A 15,519-nucleotide genomic window follows, 5' to 3' on the forward strand; every position below is an offset into this window, starting at 1 on the left:
CCCAAGATCGCACTTTGTAGTTAATATTATTGAGACAAGCCTACAAACGTAACACGTTTCTCATACAATGGATATAATGAAGTCAGAGGAGACTACATCAACCACGTTAACACGCGGACAGCTCATCGTGAATTTTGTAGAAGTGTAGAAACTTGTAATGCAGGCAGCTACCAGCTGGAATCTGTTCCACCTCTTCCATCCAGGTTCCGCGACCTCCCGGAATTTTTACGGAACCTTAGTTTGACCGCCGGCCGAAGTGGCTGTGCGGTTAAAGGCGCTGCAGTCTGGAACCGCAAGACCGCTACGGTCGCAGGTTCGAATCCTGCCTCAGGCATGGGTGTTTGTGATGTCCTTAGGTTAGTTAGGTTTAACTAGTTCTAAGTTCTAGGGGACTAATGACCTCAGCAGTTGAGTCCCATAGTGCTCAGAGCCATTAGTTTGACCACGACAGCCGCTAAAGAGCTCTTATCTCAAAAGCAGTTGGTGTCACATAGCTGTGAACCTAACACGTAGCTGGGGAATTTTACAGTAATATAAGAAAAAATTGGGTGTCGGCTTGGGCGTAGGGGATTGCTGCAGAATTCTTGAGCATACTCTAAGTGCGAATACTATAAATTTCTTTGAGACAGGAAAGCATTCGTTCACAAATCAGCACGGATTTGGAAGGCATCACTCGGGTAACACTCAGCATGCCCTTTTCTCGCACGATATCCGGCGAACCGTGACTGAAGGGCAACAAGTAGGTAGCTTATTTTTAGATTTACGGAATGCATTTGACACAGTGCCTCAATGCATACTGTTAATGAAAGTCCGAGCATACGGAATACGTAATCAGATATGTGAGTAGTCCGAAGACTTTTTAAGTAATGAAATCCAGTACGATGTCCTCGGACTGCGAGTGTTCGTCAGAGACAAGGGTATCGTCAGGAGTGCCTAAAAAATGGCTCTCAGCACTATGGGACTGAACATCTGAGGTCATCAGTCCCCTAGAACTTGTTGTTGTTGTGGTCTTCAGTCCTGAGACTGGTTTGATGCAGCTCTCCATGCTACTATGTCCTGTGTAAGCTTCTTCATCTCCCAGTACTTACTGCAACCTACATTCTTCTGAATCTGCTTAGTGTATTCATCTCTTGGTCTCCCTCTACGATTTTTACCCTCCACGCTGCCCTCCAATGCTAAATTGGTGATCCCTTGATGCCTCAGAACATGTCCTACCAACCGATCCCTTCTTCTTGTCAAGTTGTTCCACACACTCCTCTTCTCCCCAATTCTATTCAATACCTCCTCATTAGTTATGTGATCTACCCATCTAAACTTCAGCATTCTTCTGTAGCACCACATTTCGAAAGCTTGTATTCTCTTCTTGTCCAAACTATTTATCGTCCACGTTTCACTTCCATACATGGCTACACTCCACACAAATACTTTCAGAAACGATTTCCTGACACTTAAATCTATACTCGATGTTAACAAATTTCTCTTCTTCAGAAACACTTTCCTTGCCATTGCCAGTCTACATTTTATATCCTCTCTACTTCGACCATGATCAGTTATTTTGCTCCCTAGAACTTAGAACTACTTAAACCTAACTAACCTAAGGACATCACACACATCCATGCCCGAAGCAGGATTCGAACCTGTGACCATAGCGGTCGCGCGGTTCCAGACTGAAGCGCCTAGAACCTCTCGGCCACCTCGGCCGGCGGAGTGCCTCAAGGAAGTGTCATAGGACAGCTCTTATTCTATATACACGGTGTTAAAAAGTAAGTGTCTAATATTTTGAGAGGTGACGGTACCTACCTAAACAAGAGAAAAATGTCAAGTAAACATGGGCTGCAAAATGCATACCTTAAAAGCTATGAGCAGTTATTCAATAGAAGAGACGTGCTGCACAGCAGCGAAGATGAACAAGCGCCCCTAGCTGTTGAGGTACACTCTTTAGAGCCCATATTTAGTGGATATTTTTTCTTCTTTTGGTGGATTCTCCTGCCTCTCAAAATATTCGACACTATTTTTTAACATCCTATACAGGGTGTTTGCGTAAGAGCGTGCAAAAACATACCAGGACATAGAGAATGCTACACTGAAAAATTTGAAATTGGGAACCTCTGGTCGGAGAAGCCATCTTAAGCAAATATGGAAGTAAACTTGTCTACCGCTTTGTCTAGCATCATTATATTCCAACTTATTTATAACTAATATGCATACAAGTGTACATATACTGTGCTGTTTATTTCCATGTACATTTTTATTTCCTGCGAGGAAACAGGGAGAACGAGCCTGATTACCAGGAACTCATGATGCAGGTTTTGTTTACTTTACTTATCCATAAAGTGGCTCTGTTGTATTGTATTTACACTTTCCCATGACAGGACGTGCTATGAATCAACAACAGAGCCATTCATTACTCAGTGCCCTTCAGAGACGTACAGTACAATACCATGGAGCAGTGCCGGTACAGTATTTCCTGATCGCTAAGTCGGAAGGGGAGGTTCTATTCCATGAACTGAAAGGAGGTCACCTGAATCCCCTTGATTATTTAGTATGGGAATATCTAAGGTAATTTGTGTATGAGACCCAGTGGATACGGAGATGGAATCAGTTGCCTGAATTGTAGCTGCCTGTGATGTGATTCAAAACAAACCAGAGATATTTGTCAGGGTGCGTCAGAATCTTTGCTTGCATTGTGGTTGATGGCCGTCTGTTTCAGCACATTTTGTAAAATAATGTTTAAATGATACGTTCATTGTGCCAATAATAGTATTTGCAGTTAACTAATGTAAATAAAAATGTACACAGTAATGTGATTTTATTCCTATTATCTCCTTACGGTGGCTTCTCTTACCCCAGGTTCCCTACCTCAAGTTGTCCAGTGGAGCATTCTCTATGTCCTGTCAAATTTTTGCACCCTCTTACGGAAACGTCCTGTATACATAAACCGTTTTGTGAGTAGAGAGAGCCGGCCGGTATGGCCGAGCGGTTCTAGGCGCTTCAGTCTGGAACCGCATGACTGCTACGGTCGCAGGTTCGAATCCAGCCTCGGGCATGGATGTGTGTGATGTCCTTAGGTTAGTTCGGTTTAAGTAGTTCTAAGTTCTAGGGGACTGATGCCTCAGATATTAAGTCCCGTAGTGCTCAGAACCATTTGATCCATTTGAGTAGAGAGAGCAGCAGAATGCGACTGTTTGGTGATTTCGCTTTAGTGTACGAGAAAGTGTCATCTTTGGGTGACTGTAGGAGCATACAGGGTGCCTTAGAATTTATATAGGGAGTGATGATGGCGGCTTGCACTAGATGTAGAAGAACGTAAACCAATGCAGATGAATAGGGGAAAAAATTCTATATTGTTCGAATACAGTATTACTGGAGGTCTGCTTGAAAGAGACAAGTCGATTAAATTTCTAGGCGTAATGTTGGACAGTGATATGAAATGGAACGACCACATAAGGTCGGTTATAGTGATTCTGCAGCCACCAACTTATATTTTGAAAAATTAAGGCTCATACAGAGGCAAATGGTCAATAATTTTTCCCTCGCTCCATTTGAAAGTAATGCACCACATCTTTTTCCTTCAACAATTATTTATCGAACACAAGAGAGACTGAAACTTCAAATTTTCCAAGTCTTCTCCTCCCCATTCTTTGGCCTTCGTCTAGCGAGACGTAGGGGCAAGTGTGCCCTGTCGGTATTGCAACTTGTTCTTGCCACGAAGCCATTCCTTCACCGAGCGAATCTCTTCGTCAGACTCACGACGTCTTCGGCGAACGGCATTTTTTAATTGTTCAAACAAGTGGAAGTCCGAGGGAGCCAGGTCAGGGCTGTAGGGTGGAGGGGGCAGCACTTTCCAACCCTGTTCAGTACTGTGTTCCGAAGTCCTCAAACTTGTGAAAGGCCGAGCGTTATCGTGTTGAATCAATTAGCTGGGTTGTTATGGCGCCGAAGTCGCTGGAGGCGTTTTTTGAGTTTGGCTAATATGTTCACACGTCGACTTCTGTCGACTGTACACTCTCCATAAACAGCACACAAACGTTCCTGAATGTTCTCAGCAGTTTCTTTCTATGCAGTGAGAAATTCAATGACGACACGCTGCTTGTAACATACATAGCTTACAGACGCCATTTTGAAATACTGGTGGAGCTACGGTAGCGGTATCTGTCGGTGCACAAACGAGTGGTTCGCGCGCACACTCGGGAAATTTCAAATAATGCGCACCTAAAGTTTCGCATTCGTACCATTGTTGTTGACTGAGAAAAAAATGTGATGCATAACCTTCTGGGCGATCATCTAGATGCTGACGTAGAACCGGTATTAGTGTCAGACTTTGACATAGATTTCGAATACTTCTGATCAAACGACGCAGAAGTGACGCACAGCATTCCTTCGAAATTTCTAAAATCTGTTGGATAAGTGGCAGCGAAACAATTATTCATGTTAGTATGTAAGGCCTATGAATCAGCAGACATACCACCGGTCTTCGGGAGAATATCATCCTCACAATCCCGAATATATCAAAGGCAGAAACATGTGCGAACCACGGCACAATTAGTTTAATAACTCATGCATAAAAGTTTCTGACAAGAATACAATACCTCTAGAAAGGTAGAGACAGCAGAGAAGCAGTTCTTACATTACGCTTGATAAAGGAAGTAAGCTTTAAAAAAAGAAAAGAAAAAAAGACACGTTCATAGGATTTGTCGATCTTGAAAAACCATTCGACAATGTAGGATTAAAATTCTATAAGATTTATTGATAGCATAGCCATCCTCAATATAAGTGAAGAAGAATCACAGGACGTGCTTGACGGACTGAGCAGTCTAATGACCACAGAGCACGGTCTGAGAGTAAACCTAAGACGAAAGTAATGAGGAGAGAAATGAGACTAGCTATATAAACTTAGCAACAAAATTGGGGCCCACCTTGTGGAAGAAGTGAAGTAAATCTCCTACCCAGGAAAAAAAGATAACGTAGGACGCACGAAGAAAGGAGGATACGGGGAGGAAATTGGTAGAGGAAAAGAGGGCATTCTTGCTAAAAGACATCTAGTACTATCAAACATATGTCCTAAACTGAGGAAGAAATTCCTGCTTATCTGCGTCTGGAGCACATCATTCTATGAACGTGAATTTGAGAAAACGAGAAAAGATGAGAATCGAAGCGTTTGAGATGTGCTGTTAGAGGAGGATGAGGTAAATTAGGTGGACGGATAAGAAATGAGGAGGCCCTTCGCAGAATTGCTGACGAAAGAAAATGTGGACACACTGACTAGAAGAAGGGATAGGATGACGGGAGACGTGTTAAGACGTCAGGAAGTAGCCTTCGAGGTATTAGAGGGCGATGTAGAGGGCGAAAGATACAGCGGAAGGCGGTGATGAGTATACAAGTCCGACAAATGTTGAGGACGTCGGTGTTAAGTGTTACTCAGAGATGAAGAGCTTGGCAGAGTCTGTGTCGCCTGGCCACCAAGAGTTGTTGCATAACGATTTGATTCATGGATCCAGTTATATGGCCCCTTTCGTGTACAGCGTTTTTACGACTATGACGTGTGAGACCTCTAGATGGCATCAATGTAATGCCGAAACTGGTAGCACATAAGAAGTTTATAAAATAAATTTCTACAATACATACGGCTGTTGGTAAATTATTGCATCAAGAAAGACTGTTGTAGGATGCTTAATTTCAGGCGTTTCAAGGCTCTACTACAGGATAAAGCACGATTCATCTGGAAAGGACACTTGCCGTCAATCAGTGGACGTCCAGTTGCGATATTGACGTGCCGTTTCCAGCCTTCGTCACTGATGAACGGTAGTCAGCATGGGTGCATGAACCAGCCTTCTGCTGTGGAAGCCCGTACACAGGAACGTTCGCTAAACGATCGTTGAAGATACTTTAACCATGTCGGCACATGAGCAGTTTACAAACTTAGCCGCTTTGGAAATTCTTCCACTACTGGCGCAAAAGCCAATGATTATGCCATTTTTGACATCACATAAATCGGTCCGTTTCCGCATTACGACAACGATTCCATCGTTTTCCAAGTCCTCCCCACCCCCCCCACCCCTTGCTTCTCCTCCAAACTGTTTCATGTACCCTCCACTGCTAGTGCTGCCAGCTGCCGCCTGTGAGTAGATATTGCACGTTGATGTCGATTTCAGGCGGTTGTCACATTAACGTGATTGGACTATGTGTATTGCAAACATCGCCCTCACCCACTCTCACTTGCCATCTCTTCCTCCCCTCCTCCTCTCTCTCTCTCTGTTCAACCATTCCTGGACGTTCGCATATCGCCTGCAACGCATTCCGATACTACTCCGGTTCTGCAAGGCAACCGAGACGTCAGACGTTCCAGCCTTTTTCACCCCCTCTCCACCTCCATCCCTACCGAAAAGACAAGACAGCGAGTTACTATTGCGTTGCCATGCTGTTCTGAGGCATGTTTAAAATTTTAGGTCTCTAGCTAGTCAGGAAATTAGTATAAAATCAGTCGCAAAGTTTGTGCCGAACAGACCAATGTACGAAATCTAGGCAGTAAAAACGTGTTGAAACATAATGAATTAAAAACCAAGGCCTGTCAGACAGGTCGAGCACGACCACCCACAAGTAAACTAGTTTACTGCTGTTTCTGACCAACATAAGTGTCGCACAGCTTTCTTTGGCAAGAAGAACATGATCTAAAATGATATACAATCAGTACATCGAAAAGAAAATAGTACAAAATAACAATAACGATGTAAAACGAACATTTAGTATTTTGGGCAGTTGAAGACAATGACTGGATGAGCAAGGGAAAAAATAAACGAAAGAGTAAAAATGAAGTGCTTTTTAACTGGCTCTCAGCTTTCGATCTTCTTGAAAGGATAGTTTGCTAGGCGTGTGTCTTGTGAGTTTCGGCTCATGGTATTGAGATATGCATTTAAAATGCAAAAAGTCATTAAAATCTAACCGTTGATGTGCGATCAACAGAGAGGTACAAGTTTAGAATGTCTACGAGACACATAAAAATATGTAAACGGATAAGTGGTCATACTGGGGTGTGGTGGTCGAAATATACAGTCTCATTTGCACATTACAATTTACGGACGAACTGTATCGGATGGCGGACACCCGTTTTCAGTTTCCTACAAAAAGCCAAAATCTAAATTAATTACTGAGTATGCTCAGGTTCTACAAGAAAACTACTTAGAAAACCGATTTAGTAAAATGCTTACGACTAGTGATGAAGCTATCAGTTTGTCACAGAGATTTTAAGAATAATTCAGTATGTTAAAGGTGAAGAGAACTTAATTATAATGGGAGATTGGAATGCTAGTGTTGGAGAAGAGAAAGTTGACGGAATTGTAGGGAAATATGGTCTAGGAGATAGAAACGAAAGAGGAAGCCGGCTAATTGAATTTTGTGCCAAAAACAAGTTGGTCATAGCGAACTCCCTTTTCAACCACCATAAAAGAAGAAGGTACACGTGGAAAGCCCCAGGAGATACTAGAAGACACCAAATCGACTATATATTAGTAAAATCGCGTTTTAAAAACCAAATCAAGGATTGCAGAAGCTACCCGTCTGCGGATATTAATAGTGATCACAACCTTGTAATGATGAAATGCTTACTCAAACTCAAGCGATTAGAGAGAAAAACGAACAAAGTATGGAACAGAGATAACCTAAAGTCTGAAGAACTAGTGATCCCTTATGCACGGAAAACTGATGAGATGGCATCAAACATTATTCCCGGGAGTACTAACGAGGAGTGGAAACAAATCAAAGAAGGCATACATAAAGCAGCAGAAGAATTTATTGGGAAAGCCAAACCTGTAAACAGGAAAGAGTGGATAACACCTGAAATAATTTGTCTAATGGAAGAAAGAAGACTATACAAAAATGCCTCTGACGAGCAAAGCGAAAACAAATATAGAAAGCTTAGAAACCAAATAAACAGAGAATCTAGGAAAGCAAAAGAAAATTACCTCAACAGCATTTGTAAAGAGGTGGAGGAAAACATGGTTAAAGGAAAAACTGACTTGGCCTACAGAACAATAAAACAAAACTTTGCTAAACGGAAAGTAAAATCTTCAGGAACTATAAAGAACAAAGAGGGCAAGGTACTATTTGGATATGACACGCTGAAGAGATGGCAAGAATACATTGAAGAGCTATATCAAGGAGACCCTCTAACAGATAATATGATAGAATTAAGCGAAGAAGTAGAGAAAGAAGAACTAGGGGACACAATTCTGAAAGATGAATTTGAAAAAGCACTAAAAGAACTACCAGATAAGAAAGCGGCAGGTGTTGATGATATACCTTCTGAACTAATTAGGAAATCAGGAGACAAAATGAAAGCTACATTACTGCAACTCATACAGAAAATATACAAAACAGGTGAAGTTCCTGAAGACTATCAGAAATGCATCATATTCCCCATACCTAAGAAAGCATCTACTATGGACTGTGAAAACCATCGAACACTCAGTCTTCTTTCACACGCATCAAAAATTCTAATAAGAATAATTTTGAAAAGAGTTGAAAACCAATTGAATAGCACTCTAAGTGAAGACCAATTCGGTTTTAGAAGCGGTGTAGGGACGAGGGAAGCAATCTTATCTTTAAGACTAATAATTGAGAAACAAATTTCCAAAAACAAACAAGTATTTATAGCCTTCGTAGACCTCGAAAAGGCATTTGACAATGTTGTATGGCCAGAAATGTTTAGAATTCTGAAGAAGGCTGGTCTGAAATATAATGATAGAAGGATAATCTTTAAAATATACCAAAATGAAACAGCCTTAGTTAAGAAGGAAAACAAAGAAGAAACAGCAAGAATAAGGAAAGGAGTGAGACAGGGATGCCCACTATCTCCAGTAATTTTCAACGCATATATCCAAGAAGCAATAGACAAAATAAGAGAGAATATTGAAGTAGGAATAAAACTTAACGGAATGAAAATAGATATGTTGCGATATGCAGATGATATCGCCATAATTACAGAAAGGAAAGAAGATTTAGAAGCCGCACTCAATGAAATGGAAAACACCTTAAAAGAACAGTATGGAATGAAAATAAATAAGAAAAAGACTAAAGTGATGGTGAGTGGCGCCCTGAACTACAATGAACCCATACGAATAACAATAAAGGGAGAGAAACTAGGGCAGGTTACAGAATTTAACTACTTAGGTAGCAAAATAACAGCAGATGGAAGGAGCAAAAGTGACATTAAAAACAGAATACAACTTGCCAAAATAGCATTCAATGGAAAAAGAAACTTACTGACGAGTAGAAATGTTAGTTTAGACGTAAGAAAGAGAGTCATGAAAACCTATGTGTGGAGTACAGCCCTTTACGGATGTGAAACTTGGACTAGTGGAAAAGAAGAAAAGAGAAGATTAGAGGCATTCGAAATGTGGTGCTACCGGAGAATGGAAAAAATCAGCTGGCGAGACAAGGCTACAAACGAAGATGTCCTCAGAAGAGTGAAAGAAAACAGATCTCTTTGGCGAAATATACAGAAAAGAAGAATAACCTTCATAGGTCACATTTTACGGCATAACAATTTCATTAAGAGAATATTAGAAGGAATCATTGAAGGAAGAACTCGCCGAGGACGACCTAGATTAAGCTACATTCAACAAGTAATAAATGACATCGGGTGCCAGACCTATGCAGATATGAAGAAGAAAGTTGACAAAAGAACGGAATGGCGTGCTGCTGCCAACCAACCTGTGGGTTGATAACCGAAGAAGAAGAAGTATGGAAATATGAGCTACAAAAAGAGCAGCATATAAGTACCTACCAAGATCGTCTAACGAAATACACGGCCTAGTCACATTTACGTGACGTTGGACGCAAACGTGCAATAACCGCCCATATACGACAGGTGACAGCACTTGTAGTGGAGAGAGTATGAAGCGTGACCGAGGGACGCGGAAAATAGTGTAGTCGTTGTCGTAATAAATAACTAAATGGTAGTAAGTCTATTTTAAATGTGCATCCTTTCCACTTACACATGTATGAATGAGCACGATCACCATCTTGCCCAAAAAAGAGACGCTTTTCATAGTTCAATTTCACTACAACCTCCACCTTCTCAGTTTCTTCAATGTGGTTTTTCGTTGTTATCACTGGAGAGTAGTTGTCAGGGATTAAGGTGACAGTCGACGTCCCAAAAATGTATACTTACCTTCAAGAACCGATTTTTGTACATACGAGGCCTAAATAGATAGTGTGGTAGCTTCTGACCGGACATTTTGGGATACCCTAATGAATCTGCTCTCCAGGCGTTCACCTCTGATATGCAGGATACCCTTCTTGTGGATCATTATAGAACGGTAGAACACAAGTGAGCTGTAGTTCTACAGTAGATGCAACGGATTTGATGCAAAAATTTAGGTGCTTCAGTGCTTTAAGTTTCGTTGAGGTTTGTTGGAATCTTCGTTGCGCTGCAGACACAGTTTGCAGTCGGTGTGTGGTCCTATCGTCGAAGTCCATGAGCGACGATCTGTGATCAGAATGTTGTCTGTGAATTCATTTTGTATGCTAGCAAACCTGTGCAAATTTTACAAGATCTCGCACAGAGTACTGTCGCTACTGATATTACATGTACTGTACTAGTTTACGTCTTGGCGAGCCTCTGGCTGAAGCAAAAAAACACAAGTTCAGAAGTACTGTGATCCCAAGGCATCTGTATTGGTGAACACTTGATACATGAAAGCTTGGTCACCACGCATGCACTACAGACACTACCCTCTAAATTATATCCGACCTACGCTGGCTGCAGTGTAATGTGTATGAATATCCAACTGTCTAGTTGTCTACGAATGGATGCAGTACACACAATACGTCAAAAGAAAAATTGTTCTAATTTTTCTACATTTCGTTTAGTTTTTGCACCAGAGAACAACCATCGGCGTTTTCAAAACTACTGCACTTCATGGTGGACCATATGGAAGCGGGTATCCATTGTTTCGAAGTGAATAACGTACTTGGCCGTTTGTAGCTTTTCTACGACTGCAGAGGTTGCGGTAAAAAGAAATAGTAGTCCTTCAGAGTTCCGTATTTAGTTGCATGACAAGTTGTGAGGAATACAGCCGGGTGGAAGATTTTCTTTGATACATTATTTTGACGACATAGGCCCTTTGCTGGTAACCATTAAGCGAACCTAGTATATGGAGAAATCAATTAAAACTGTGGTTCTTCTCCTATGACGAAGTGGTATACAGTTTTTAATGGTTCTGTGCAGGCTACTGACTTAACGTGTGGAATACGTAGTTTGAAATTTTGTGGACGAGGCTGGAGAAGACCTCTGTAGTTTAAGAGTCTAAACTTGCCAGATGTCATCAGATATTCATGTTTCCTTATCACGAAATTGGATTACTTTCTTCATTCTTCTGCCAAGTATGAGTGGATTGGAGCCGGAGCTAAGAGTGGTATTCTGTTTATTTCCAGAGTTAATATCTTAGCAGCCTTTTACTGTTTCTGGTAGAGATGGATTACATTGTTCACCATTGTAGTTTCAGTCGGACATCTGCAGCACAGTTATTTGTCCACGCAAGTATGTTTCCATGTTGAGTTTCTCATCACCGTTGGCGATGTTTTAGGAAGTATCGTACGTCTGCATGTTAACTTCTTTTAGCGCTGCTTATACTTTTACAGTTATACAGTCTTTAGAGTATGATTCTACAAATCAGTTGACAAAGTTAGGTAAAAAGCAAGACTGGGGTTAAATGTCATTAGAGACGGAGTACGAGCTCAGAGGGGACAAAGGTGGTACAGGAAATCGGTTTTTATCTTTTTAAGGGAAATTACTCTGCGTTCGCGCTAAGAGATATTGAGAAAATATGACCTAGATCTCTGGCATATGTGTCCAGTACCTTAAAGTTAAGTAAGTGATGACTGGAGTTGATACGTGTGTATTTCCCCAGAAATTTCTTTCTTCAAGACATGAAGTCTTGTGACTCAAACTGCTTCAAGCAACATACACTACTTGATAACAAGTATCCGGACATCTTATGTAAGGCAAACTATTCTCTAGATGTCACGGGAGGTGGGCTCCAACGCCCGTGTATAAAGAGGTGGGGAATATTGTGTTATCAGCAGAGGAACAGTAACAGCACAATGGGTTGGTCAAGAGCGCTCAGTGACTTCGAACATGGACTAGTCATTGGATGCCACCTGAGTTACAAATCCAACATGGACACTTCAACGCTCCTAACGCTGTCCAAGTCGACTATTGGTGATGTGGCTGTGAACTGGAAACGCGGAGGAACAACCGCACCTAAACCGTCTCGAGGCACCTCATGTACTGATGGACAGAACACCATTGCGGAGGTTGGTTGTAAAAAATCACGTGGAATCAGTAGAAGGAATAACTCTTGAATTCCAAAATACTGTCAGCAGTACAGCTAACACAATGATTATGCGTAGGTAGCTGAAGAGCGGGATACAGTGGTAGAGCACCTCCTCAATGGGCACACATTTCCGTAATCAACTTTAAGTAACTCTTGAGTTGAGGTGGAGAGCGACGCACTGGACGTCGTATGACTGGAAACGAGTGATCTGGAGTGATGAATTGCGAGATAGCCTCTGGCAGTTCTGTGGAAGGGTTTGGGTCAGTCGAATGCCTGCCACCACTTGTATTGCCAACAATGAAGTACAGAGTTACGTCATGGGGGTGTTTTTAATGGTTAGTGCGTGGTCCTCTTACTGCTCTTAAGAAGTCGCTAAATGCGGAAGGATATGAAAACATTTCACAGCGTTGTGCACAGTTCGGAGACAGCGATTGTTTGTATCAGCACGACAATTCACCATGTCATACAACAGCATCTGTGACGCTAGGGTTCGTGGACAATAACATTCATGAAATGAACTAGTGTGTTCGGAGTCAACACTTTAAATCACTGGAATACCTTTGGGATGAGTCAGAACTTCCACTTCACTCGAGATCCGAGCATCCACCAACACTGTCCTGAGGAACGGTTACAAGGAAGGGCAAATTCGGAAGGCTCTACATCCCACACCTGCAGCACCGGCGGAAACTGAGGATGAACCTCAGGAGGAGGCTGCCTTGGCTATTATTCCGTTTTGTGGGGCCTTATCCGGAAAAATTGGACGCATTTTACGTAAACATCAAGTGAAAACAATCTTTCGTCCTCCAAGCAAAACCAAAAGCCTTCTTGGTAGTGTCAAGGACAACACTGGTCTACGTAAATCAGGGGTTTATCAGATACCTTGCCAATGCGGTAGCGTATACATAGGGCACACAATTTGTACCATTGAGGACCGATGCCGAGAACATAAACGGCACACTAGACTGCAACAGCCCAGTAAGTCGGCAATCGCTGAGCATTGCCTGTCGGAACTCCACAGCATGGATTATGACCAAACCAAAGTGCTGACACAGACTTCCAAATACTGGGACTGTGTCATCAAAGAAGCCATAGAGATCAGAGTAAGGTAGCCACAACTCGTGGGAACCCGCGATCACCCGGATTAAGAAGAAAAATGATATTTCCCAGGGTGTACCGACTTCGTGGGAGGAGGGAAGGATAACGAGAGCGGTGCCGGCAGACCCTCCTGATCGAGAAGACCTAGGACGGCGGGAGAACGGACGCTGCACCTGGACCGCGCGCGGGGAGCGGACCGCACCAACTCATAGGAAGCGCCTGAGGGGGGAGCGGGAGGGGGATTGTCCTATATACATGGCGCTGGCCCACCGCCGGTCAGTACATCAGCGCACCTGATGATGGCAACGTGGTCGACTGCCGAAATATTGTGTCCTATGCACACTCATACCAGGCTGTTCACCCGAGATTTATTTCGTCATAAAATACGCCTGGAAAAATTGAAGAATTACCCCATTGAAAGTTTCGCCAGCAGAGGCAATACTTTCCTGCTTGATGCTACGTTATTAAGGAACCTGCAAAAAGAAACACCCCAATTTCCTTTTTGTTTTGGGAATAGACCTTCCGCAACTACACTTCATTTTGATTTATTTAACTTTCGTCCTTTGGGACTATTTTTGGGGTACAAGCAATTATTCATGTCATCAGCCAAGTCGTCCGGCTTCAGTCCGTATCACCATTGGTCAGAGCCAAATTAAAGTGTCTAGGGATGTGATACACGTCGACCTACGAGTTGGCTGCCGTCAGGAACGATTGCTTGAGGCGACTGTGAAACCGTGACTACTCGCAAAGAACGAAAGATAAATAAACACAACAAAAATTTAAGGTGTGGAATGTCTATTTCCAAATCAAATAATTTATCAACTGCGGACCCGCCAGTAAAATTCTACTTGAAAAGCAATGGAGAAGATAATGAAATCCCGATTTCCGTTTTTCCAACCATATTATTTTCATACTTCTAAAAATGGTGTTCAGCTTTTGGTCTGCTCATTTGAAGTCTCCGTACACTAAGAGTGCTTAACGTTGACGAAAACCATGTCGTCGAAATATTGAACCAGTCAGACTCTTCCACCTATTCATGTCGTTCAAATCAAGTATTTTCTTTAAATTTTGAACACACAGTTCTTCTCCAATTAACAGGTTTTTTCGAGCTCTCCTGTTTCAGAGTGTTGACAGCCCCAAACACAAAAAAATTAGAATGAAAGAGAACAATAATAAACAAAATTCGTGTGAAGTATTTGGTATATGTAGTCGTAATTTAAAACAAAATAAAAATGTAAAAGAGAAGGAAGAGGGAGACGTTAGTAAGCGTCGGGATAAAGAATAAAATATAGATGTTAAAATATGTGCTAAACATTAAGGTGATGACGAACGGTGTTACCTGCTGGGTTGGAATACTAAGTATGCAAAGTACTTGCCTAGGTTAGTTTGAAGCACTATGTAAGCAATACTGCTAGCGATAACACAGACTAAGAGAAATATGAAAACATGTAGTGTGGTCACACAAACCGAAGCTGTGTGACGCGTAACTCACTTGCACGGTGAGTGTCACTGCCCGGCTGCCCTACCGAAAGATCTCCGTCACTAGCCAGTGATAGGGACTCTGATCTCTGAGACGGGACGCCGGGAGAAGTAGCCCGCAGGCTAGGCTCACCCGCGGCCAGACTGCCTTGCCGGGTGCCAGAGCTGCTGTTAGTAAAAGTCCAGTCATCAGCCAACTGCTCCACGCCAGTCACAACTTACACAGTATGTCAATGTAAATAGCCGCGCAGCAACTTATGTGACTCTGCTTTTGCTTAACTGAACAGAAATGAACTGTCAATTGCACAATGTTCAGTCTTCTTATTACTTTTTCTTGTACCAAAGTCTATGATTTCTAAAAGATAGGAGTACGTACAGCAACAAGTCACAATGTTTTGTTAAAACATCATTAATCTAAAATGTTGATTTACTAGCGCCTAGTCTCAAATCACTAGTGTTAATAATATGGCATCACAGCATACAAATAATTTAAATACTATTTCCGCTACTAATACTGTTAACTAAATTGTCACTAATTTGTTGAATTTCCAGGGTCTTCGTTAAGACAAAACATTTGTCCTACTATGTAGAAATGGAATAAATGTATGAT

At 42.0% G+C, this 15,519-nt stretch overlaps 1 protein-coding gene across 1 annotated transcript in view; it reads right to left on the reverse strand.

Annotated features, from left to right (window-relative positions):
• Positions 1–15,519, reverse strand: part of LOC124711628 (rabphilin-3A) — a 1,025,602-nt gene that overhangs the window by 149,940 nt on the left and 860,143 nt on the right. Inside the window, exon 10 of the mRNA XM_047241806.1 lies at positions 14,923–15,077. Within this exon, the coding sequence (XP_047097762.1) occupies positions 14,923–15,077 (155 nt within the window). The remainder of the gene's footprint in view (positions 1–14,922; positions 15,078–15,519) is intronic.

The sequence above is a fragment of the Schistocerca piceifrons genome, chromosome 8 (genome assembly GCF_021461385.2).
Source record: "Schistocerca piceifrons isolate TAMUIC-IGC-003096 chromosome 8, iqSchPice1.1, whole genome shotgun sequence".
In the NCBI taxonomy this organism is placed as follows: domain Eukaryota; kingdom Metazoa; phylum Arthropoda; class Insecta; order Orthoptera; family Acrididae; genus Schistocerca; species Schistocerca piceifrons.